The following is a 10,554-nucleotide window of genomic DNA, read 5'->3' as shown; positions in this document are numbered from 1 at the left end:
GTTACCTATAGGAGAAGGGAAGGAAAAGGCAGAGAGATGGCAAATAGTTCCTTCTGATTGTACCTTGTTTTTATAGTTCTGAATTTAGAACCATATAAATATTTTTTTATTTTTATTTTTTGAGACAGGGTCTCACTCTGTCACCCAGCCTGGAGTGCAATGGCATGATCTCGGCTCACTGCAACCTCTGCCTCCTGGGTTCAAGCGATTCTCGTGCCTCAGCCTCCCGAGTAGCTGGGATTACAGGTGCACGCTGCCAGGCCTGGCTCATTTTTTTTTTTTTTTTGTATTTTTAATAAAGACAGAGTTTCACCATGTTGGCCAAGCTGGTCTTGAACCCCTGACAAATGACCCACCCACCTCAGCCTCCCAAAGTGCTAAGATTACAGGTGTGAGCCACCACGTCTGGCCGATGTAAATATTTTAGAAATTAAATCTTAAAACAAATAGATAAATGATCTCTAAAATGCAAAAGCACCTAGAAAGAAATGAACCTAGGTATATATCTAGGTGATGGCAAAACCACACAGAGAAGTATTGTTTTAAGTAATTTTAAAACAGTGTTATTGACTTTGCATCTCTAGTGGGATATAGCGTAGAGACAAAGATATGTAACCACAAGGATATGTTAACCTGCACTTAGTAGTCTCAATATTTAGTAATAATATTGATATTATTATGTTAAAATTCCTATATATAGTTGGATAAAACAAATAATGTCATTAGAAACTGTAGTTTTCAGCATAAGTAAAAAGAGATACAAATAAGATCTAAGGCTGGGCACAGTGGCTCATGCCTGTAATCCAGTACTTTAGGAGGCTGAGGCAGGAGGATTGTTTGAGCCTAGAAGTTTGAGACCAGCCTGGGGAACATAGTGAAACCCCATCTCTACTAAAATAATTTTTTAAAAAAAGAACGTTGGAACACTAGCTGGGCATAGTGGTATGCACCTGTAGTCCCAGCTACTTGAGAAGCTGAGGTGGGAGGATGGCTTGAGCCTGGGAGGTAGAGGCTGTAGTGAGCTGTCATCACACCTCTGCACTTAAGCCTGGGCAACAGAGTGAGACCCTGTCTCAAAGAAATAAACAAAAACAAGATTTAAGAAGCTAAGTAAAACTTGGTAGTTGATTTGTAATGAAAACATCAACACGAATACATGATTAGATTTTTTTTCTAGAATAAAACTATTTCCTAGCTTTGTGCACTGAAAGGGCCTAGAATCAGTAGTAAGTCAATAGCAAATGTTTATCTATAACTCCTAGGTTTTAGTCTTTAAAATGCCATTTTCCACTGAAAAGATCAAGGCTTCTTAGGGAAATGGATAATTGCAAGTCTGGAACCTTGTTTCATAGTAGAACATAAAGCTATCAAAGACTGTTGGAGTTGTACCAAAAGGGTCCAAGAGCCAACCCGAAGGGGACTCCCACTGCCTCAGAATGGGGACCTTTGAGCCTTAAAAAGAGCAATAACTGCAACAAATTGAAACACATCAAATACATTTTTCAATCCATAAGTTCATAATGATGCCTCTCAAAATAAGAAAAAGTACCAAAAAGCCCAAATAGCCAAAGCAGTCCTAAGCAAAAAGAACAAAGCTGGAGGCATCATATTATCTGACCTTAAATTATACTACAAGGTTTTTGTAACCAAAGTAGCATGGTACTGGTATAGAAATAGATGGATAGATCAATGGAAAAGAATAGAGAACCCAGATCATGGGTACAGCAATGCTAGGAAAATTGGATTGCCATATGCAGAAGAATGAAACTGGAACCCTGTCTCTCACCATATAAAAAAATTAACTCAGGGTGGATTAAAGACTTAATGTAAGACCTGAAAAATACTAGAAGAAAACTTTGATGAAACTCTTTTGGACATTGGTCTAGGCAAAGAATTCATGACTAAGACCTCAAAAGCAAAAGCAACAAAACCAGAAATAGACAAATGGGACTTAATTATTAAGTAAAAACTTCTGCACAGCAAAAGAAGTAATCAATGGAGCAAACAGCCTGCAGAATGAGGGAAAATATTTGCAAACTCTTCATCCTATAAGAGACTAATAACCAAAACTTACAAGGAAATCAACAACAACAACAACAAAAAACAACCCCATTAAAAACGTGCAAAAGACATGAATAGTCATTTTTCAAAAGAAGACATACAGATGGCCAACAAGCATATGAAAAAATGCTCAATATGCCTAATCAGAGAAATGCAGATTAAAACCACAATGAAATACCATCTCACACCAGTCAGAATTTTTAGCTGTTACTAAAAAGTTAAAACATAACAGATGTTTGCGAGATTGTGTAGAAAAAGGAATGCTTATACACTATTGGAATGTAAATTAATACAATCACTATGGAAAACAGTATGGAGATTTCTTTTTTTTTTTTCTTTTGAGACGGAGTCTCTCTCTGTCGTCCAGGCTGAAGTGCAGTGGTGCAATCTCACTACAAGCTCCGCCTCCCGGGTTCATGCCATTCTCCTGCCTCAGCCTCCCGAGTAGCTGGGACTACAGGCGCCTGCCACCACGCCTGGCTGTTTTTTTGTATTTTTAGTAGAGACAAGGTTTCACCGTGTTAGCCAGGATGGTCTGGATCTCCTGACCTTGTGATCCGCCCGCCTCGGCCTCCCAAAGTGCTGGGATTACAGGCGTAAGCCACCGTGCCCGGCCAGTATGGAGATTTCTTAAAGACCTAAAAAAAGAACTACCATTCAGTCTAGCAGCCTCACTACTGGGCACCTATCCAAAGGAAAAGAAATCATTATACAAGAAAAGATATCTGAACTCAGATGTTTATCACAACATTATTCACAGTAGCAAAGATAGGGAGTCAACCTAAATGTCCTTCAATGGATGATGAAAGCAAATGTTTGTGTGTGTGTTTTGTATATACATACAACGGAATACTATTCAACTATTTAAAAAAGCATGTTTTTTCCAGCAATGTGGATGGAGCTGGAGGTCATTTTTTAAAGTGAAATAATTCAGAAACAGTCAAATCCAGCATGTTCTCATTTATAAGGGAAGTTAAGTAATGTGTACACATTGACATGGAGTGTGGATTAATAGACATTGGAGACTTGGACAGGTGGGAGGGTGGAAGGGGAGTTAGAGATGAGAAATTAATGTCTGCAATGCACATTATTAAGCTTGTGGTTACACTAAAAGCCCAGACCTTACCACTATGCAATATATCACCACTATGCAATACGTTTACATAACAAAACTGCACTCGCAATCCTTAAATTTATAGGATTTTTTTTTTTAAATCAACCTGATCACCTTCGGAGGTTGCTACGCCATCAATTCATTATTTTGAAAATTAAGAAATAAAGGCAAAGGATCAAACATTTATCTTGACTTTGTGAATTTTAAGAGGCACCAAGTAGTTGGTGAAAGCTTATTTTTAGCAAGAATCCTGCTAGTAAATGCAGAAGGAATATGGAACTAGAAAAGTTACTGTTTCATAAACTTTGGTAAAATAATAGAATTAAGTAAAGGTCATCAATGGCTGCTAAAAACGTTAAGTGAAAGATTAATGAGGAACTTTATTTTGGATGGATCAGGCTAAATGTAAATCCATTAGTAAATCCACTAAAATAGGACATTATATAAAAGTGATATATGCCTCCCTAAATACAAGCACCACCTACGAAATATGCTTGCCAAAAAGATTTCATCTGAAACTCATCCAGCTTCTTACCACCAGATACGGGAAATATAGGATAGGTATGTTAAATAAGTTTATAAGGAAGATATTAGCCAAATCCCAAACATGGGAATTCTAAAGAAAAATTACAAATGTCATGGGAGGAAAAGAGTCGTGGGGGTGGTAGCGGGGAGGGCAGGTATAATATAGATTCAAAAAGAGTTAAGTGATAAGTAACGTATATTGGACCTGAATTTAAACATAACACTTGTAAAATGCTATTGGAGAATATTGAGTAAATTGTACTCAAATATTGAAGACTTACTGTTAATTTTGTTAGGTGTGATAGTGGTATCATGGTAATGATGTTTTAATATCTGGGTGAAGTAATGTGACTCAGGCAGCAAAATAGAAGGTATGTAGATTTTAATGGTAACTTGGGAAATACAAAAAAAAAGAAGGTATGTAGATAAGCAAGAATGACACAGTTTTGATAATTTTTAAAAATAGGAGGGGTTCGTTAGATTTCTTAGTCTATGTACTTAATTTTTTTTTTAATAAAAAGTCTGTCAAACTTTGAGCAAGGCAGTATTTTATTAAACTTTTAAATCTATGTTATATAATTAAATAGTGGTATATTGTGGTAAATCCTGTTTTTCTGTAGAATATATTGGTTTTTCATCTTGTTGGTGTCTAGTTTGTCTCTAATTGAGTACAATTTTTTTTTTTTTTAATTCCCAGTGCTTTGCTAAATATATTAGAAGTGGCCGCCGGGTGCGGTGGCTCACGCTTGTAATCCCAGCACTTTGGGAGGTCGAGGCGGGCGGATCACGAGGTCAGGAGATCGAGACCACGGTGAAACCCCGTCTCTACTAAAAATACAAAAAATTAGCCGGGCGTGGTGGTGGGTGCCTGTAGTCCCAGCTACTCGGAGAGGCTGAGGCAGGAGAATGGCATGAACCCGGGAGGCGGAGCTTGCAGTGAGCCGAGATTGCGCCACTGCACTCCAGCCTGGGCGACAGAGCGAGACTCCGTCTCAAAAAAAAAAAAGAAGAAGAAGTGGCCTTGGGTCTTCAGTAAATTGCACATTTATGTGGACACATTCACACATTAGAATTGTAGATGAGCTCAAATATTACAAATTCAGAATGAATATTTGGGCATTTAAAACATTACAGTTTGTATTTTAAGAAGATAAGAATATAATTTATGGATGTGACCTGTGGAAATTAGTCCTGTTCTTTTTCTGTTTTGTTGGCATATTGATCTCTTGTTTATGTTTTCTTGACACTTTATTTGATTTTCCTTATATAGGCCAGTACTTAAAAACTATTTTAGCAATAATAAATAAAGGAAAAATGACAAAATTGATGCTACAACATTTTAAGATACTAGTGTGTTCTGTAATCAGTACATTTAAAACTTGGGAATCAAGAATGTGGTCAGGCCAGGCATGGTGGCTGATGTCTGTAATCCCAGCACTTTGAGAGGCTGAGGCTGGCAGATCACTTGAGGTCAGGAGTTCAAGACCAGCCTGGCCAACATGGCGAAACCCAGTCTCTACTAAAAATGCAGAAAATTAGCCACGCGTGGTGGCACACACCTGTAGTCCCAGCTACTCTGGAGGCTGAGGCAGGAGAATCACTGAACCTGGGAGGCAGAGGTTGCAGTGAGCTGAGATTGCACCACTGTACTCCAGCCTGGAAAACAGAGCCAGACTCAGTCTCAAAAAAAAACAAAAAAAAAGAATGTGGTCAAAATATCTTTAAGTTTCCAACCAATTATATATATGCTGTATAAAAGTACTTTATTTATCTTTCAGGTTGGCAAATAAACAAGATAAAGAAGGAGCTTTAGGAGAAGCTGATGTCATTGAATGTCTATCTCTGGAAAAATTGGTCAATAAGCACAAGTGCCTGTGTCAGATAGTAAGGTTTTTTTTTTTTTTAATTTTAATTTTGTGTCCTTTCACATAGGTTCAGTATAGCTTTGTTTTTATAAAAGTGATAGCAATTAAAAGGCAGTGTTTTCAAAGAATTTTTTGTAACCTGTGAAATCACACTCCCACTTTTCTGTTGATATAACTTAATACCGTAATATTTGTTGTCTATTTCATTGTTATTTCCATGAACTATCTTTCCATGATTTCAAGGAGCTTCACAATTGCGTTTTAAGATATTGCTGATAGCGTCTGTGCTTTATGCCAACACATCTGGCGTGAAATTTGTAAAATGGGAAAGAAAAGTGTAAATACAAAATTTAAACATATGAGAGATTCATAATGAATTTTGAAAAATTATTTTGCTGGGCATGGTGGCTCATGCCTGTAATCCCAGCACTTTGGGAGGTTGAATGGGGCAGATTGCTTGAGCCCAGGAGTTTGAGACCAACCTGGGCAACATAGTGAGACCCTAGCTCTACAAAAAATACAAAAACTAGCTGGGTGTGGTGGTGTGTACCTGTAGTCCCAGCTGCTTGAGGGGGCTGAGGTGGGAAGACCACTGGACCCTGAGAGGTTGAGGCTGCAGTGAGTTCTAATTCAGCCACTGCACTCTAGCCTGGCCAACAGAATGAGACACTGTCTCTAAAAAACAAAAGAAGAAAAGATAAATCATATCAGGAGAGATATCATAAAGTCTTAAGGAAGATCAACAGTGGATTTAATAATTTATTTTGGTTTCAAAAAACATTAGGCTGTCAATCTTATGGATGTTTACTGCTGTAGATTTTACTATAAGGAATTAAAACTTCCTGGCATTTTTAATCAATAGAGGTGTCTTTTTATGGCAATTAAATTTTTTTTTCTATTAGTGGCACTGTCACCTTCTTCTTTATAATATCTCACATAGCATACAGATATTATCTGTAAAATATTTTAAGTTCTATATACTGATGTTAATCATTGCAATGCTATGTTTTGGAAGTTAAATAAGCAGATGCTTCATATCATTAACTTAAATGGCTTAATTTTGATTTGCCATTAATTATACTTAATGGTTTATGAATAGATTTATGTGGAGACCTTTTTTAGTCAAATAAATTTCTGTTTTAGGAACCATGTTCAGCAATCTCGGGGTATGGAAAGAAAATTGACAAGTCCATTAAAAAAGGCCTTTACTGGCTGCTACATGTTATTGCAAGAGACTTTGATGCCTTAAATGAACGCATCCAGAAAGAGACAACAGAGCAGCGTGCTCTTGAGGAACAAGAGAAACAGGAAAGAGCTGAACGAGTGCGAAAATTACGAGAAGAAAGGTAAGTAGATTAATTTTGCACCACAGTGCATTTGAAGAATCAAAAACATAACAGTTTTATGAATCAGTTGTTAGTTTTATCTGTTCAGTTTCTTCTTTCTATATGAAGGAAGACACTAGGTAAATTTTGTATTTCTATGGATCTTTTTCTATACAAGTTTGAGTGATAGATTCCTAATTTTTCTGGTGGTTGTATAGTAGTTAAATTTACTCCTGATGTAGCCATTGTCTTCTAGAGTTTTAAATTTTTGTCTCTGATTGCTTATGGGTACCTTAGTGCAGTGGTTCTCAATGCACAGGGTAGTTTTTAACATTTGGCAGTGTCTGGAGACATTTTTAGTTTTCACCACTAGGGGGAGGAGTGGTGTACTACTTGGAATCTATTGGGTAGAGGCCAAGGGATGCAGCTAAACATCCTATGACACAGGACAGTCTCCCACAACAAAGAATTATCAGGCTTAATATGTCAATAACGTTGAGACTGAGGAACCTTTTTAGTTTCAGCAAGGATAGAAGGTGAGCTGCTAGAGAATCATTCAACTCAAGCAAAATCTGATCCATAGTTGCCTTCCATCTGGCCTTCTATGTAGTTTAACATAGTTGTAGCCCAGTGGGCAAGAACCCACTACCCTTGGTGACCCCATTATGAGGTACTTCCTTATACTGTGAAGGAAATCCTCTGATAACTGGTATTTTTCATTTAATTCATCAATAGGACTTAGAGAAATATTATAGAAATGACTGTCTATCCCCAAGTGCTCAATAATATGAGCATGTCTTTCATCTAGGGATCTCTTTATATAAAAGACAGATTAGAGTGAATGATTTTGGCAGCTGTTGACAAAAGGTTTTAGTTCCTGTGAGAATCTTTGTTTTCTTCTTAGTATGTATTTTTATCATATAAAACTCAGTACAACCAATCATGCATGTAAGTATACCTTTTATATATAATATTTATAAAAATTAAATATATGGCCATACTTATGTGAAAACTCCTTTTTCTCCACTAAGAAAATAAAGACAGAAGCAACAAAAAAATTGAGTTGCATAAAAGAAATCTAATGTTAGTAACTTTTTAAACGTTTTTGCCTTTCCCTAATGATATTCTAGATCATGTTATGGCAGGCTCTTCCAATACTCCTTACCCTTTCTTTCTTTCTCTTTATCCATGCCAGTTGTGGTCTGAGACCTCTCCTCTTGAGGAGACCTCTCCTGTTGAGCCAATACTCCATAATTAAAAGTAAATTGACATTCGGAGATGGGTGATTAAAAACAGCCTTTTTACTTCACTAAATCCAATCTAATTGGTTCAGATAGTCATTTCTAGTGTTTTTGAAAAACAGTAAAACATGCCAAGTAAAAATAATATATTAATACTGTATTCCTGAAGATGCTTACTAATAAATAACATAATAACAATGACTATCCTATGAGAAAGTTCATTCACAAAGTGTTCTCACATATATTACTTTATCTGACCCTTGATACAGCTCTATGAAGTGGTTATTTTTATTCACATTTGTGAGAAAGCTAAGGCTCAAAAGATCCAGGTCCAAAGTCACAGAAGTAGTAAATTGCACATCTCCAAATCTTGGCTTCCTAGGTTCATAATAAAAGGATATGTATTTCCATCTAGAACACAGCTAGTAAATATTATGGTAATGAACATTTATATTACTATACCGTACTTACAGTCCAGTTAAAGATCCACAATACTTGTGTTTCTTTCTTTCTTTTTTTTTTTTTTGGTCTTTGGCTGCTCATCTTTCTTTTTTTTTTTTTTTTTTTTTTTGAGGCGGAATTTTGCTCTTGTTGCCCAGGCTGTAGTGCAATGGCGCAGTCTCGGCCCACTGCAACCTCTGTCTCCCAGGTTCAAGCAATTCTCCTGCCTCAGCCTCCCGAGTAATGGGGATAACAGGCATGCACCACCATACCCGGCTAATTTTGTATTTTCAGTAGAGACAGGGTTTCACCATGTTGATTAGGCCGGTTTCAAACTCCTGACCTCGTGATCCACCCGCCTCGGCCTCCCAAAATGCTGGGATTACAGGCGTGAGCAACCGCACCCAGCCAGCTGCTCATCTTAATAACATTACTCATCATGTATGGAACAACATTAAATCACAGAGATAGTAAATGTTCAGTGGTAACTAATATGGAAATACTTATTTAATCTGAATGATACATATGGTAACTTATTTTTATAGCCACTCAACACTATTATGGAAGTTATTATCTAGTTCAAATATGATATGCAACTTGATAAAATATATTACTACTCTGTCATATACTTCTATAGAATCAATCTGTAGATATTCTAGTCTCTTATTCTTTTATACTTAACAAGAAACATGTTTATGCAGAAATAAAAACATAGGTTGAATTGAAGGAACGTTTTCCTAGTTTTATAAGAGAAGACTTAGCCCTTAATAAAAGAGTTAATAAGAATAATTACTATTTGGCCGGGTGCAGTGGCTAACACCTGTAATCCCAGCACTTTGGGAGGCAGAGGTGGGCAGATCACAAGGTCAGGAGATCGAGACCATTCTGGCTAATAGGGTGAAACCCCGTCTCTACTAAAAATACAAAAAATTAGCCGGGCCTGGTGGCGGGTGCCTGTAGTCCCAGCTACTCGGGAGGCTGAGGCAGGAGAATGGTGTGAACCCAGGAGGCGGAGCTTGCAGTGAGCCGAGATGGTGCCACCGCACTCCAGCCTGGGCGAGAGTGCGAGACTCCGTCTCAAAAAAAAAAAAAAAAAAGAATAATTACTATTTGTTAACACCAGTAAAGAGGACAGCATTGATTTTGGAGGGTAATTAATAAGTTGATCAGTAATACCCTTGGCACATGGAAGAATAATTGCACTGTTGCTATTAAGAAGTCAGTCATATGAAATGTCATTTTTATCAGCATTTTTTTTTAATTGAAATGATTAGTCTTTACATGGGGGGAAGCAGCCTCTTACCTGCATAAGAATTTTTGAAATGTTCCCAGTAATTCAAAACCATGTCCAGATGTTTAAATTACTACATGTAATAGCCTTATACCTATTGCAGTTTTCTTTAACATGGTTCAGCACTTTCTCAAAGGAAATTTCAATTATTTTTCCTCAAACGATAGAAAACAAAATGAACAGGAGCAGGCTGAACTCGATGGAACCAGTGGTCTGGCTGAACTGGACCCAGAACCAACGAATCCTTTCCAGCCAATAGCATCTGTAATCATTGAGGTATGAATGATGGCAAATGTAATTTTTATATCTTAAGTTATAAGTTGGAACTTGGGAAAGGAGGCAGGGAAACAGAAGTGTTTCTTCAGAGAGATTATTTCTATAAGAAATTAAACATGAGAGACTGATTAAAGGTTTACTGCTTTTTCTTACTCTTAAATTACGTTTGAATCCAGTGTAAAAGGGGGAATATGACTTCAGAATTAAGTAACAATAAATAAAAGTTGACTGTAGCAATTATTATAGTTGCTGTGTTGACAAATCTATTTTGTCATTTATTTCATATAGTAATAATATATTTACTCTTATTTACATTTTCTGTGTTTCTGTATTGCTGTTACTGTCCATCTGCAATATTTACTTAGAATGCATTAGGGTGCATAAACAATTTTCTATTTTTCCAGGATACTTAAGG

General features: G+C 36.8%; 1 protein-coding gene across 12 annotated transcripts in view; it reads left to right on the top strand.

The window, feature by feature from the left end:
• Positions 1-10,554, top strand: part of ARL13B (ADP ribosylation factor like GTPase 13B) — a 77,114-nt gene that overhangs the window by 49,951 nt on the left and 16,609 nt on the right. For all 12 annotated transcript variants that reach the window (XR_009213158.1, XM_058437629.1, XM_058437626.1 and 9 more), the window contains 3 exons: positions 5,479-5,584; positions 6,709-6,911; positions 10,031-10,139. Coding sequence is in view for 11 of the 12 variants with exons in the window: in XM_058437629.1 (XP_058293612.1) it covers positions 5,479-5,584; positions 6,709-6,911; positions 10,031-10,139 (418 nt within the window). In the remaining variant the exon portion in view is untranslated. The remainder of the gene's footprint in view (positions 1-5,478; positions 5,585-6,708; positions 6,912-10,030; positions 10,140-10,554) is intronic.

The sequence above is a fragment of the Hylobates moloch genome, unplaced genomic scaffold, assembly GCF_009828535.3.
Source record: "Hylobates moloch isolate HMO894 unplaced genomic scaffold, HMol_V3 SCAFFOLD_4, whole genome shotgun sequence".
In the NCBI taxonomy this organism is placed as follows: domain Eukaryota; kingdom Metazoa; phylum Chordata; class Mammalia; order Primates; family Hylobatidae; genus Hylobates; species Hylobates moloch.
Note: the sequence above shows the minus strand (reverse complement) of the source record. Positions and strands in the feature narration are given on the sequence as shown.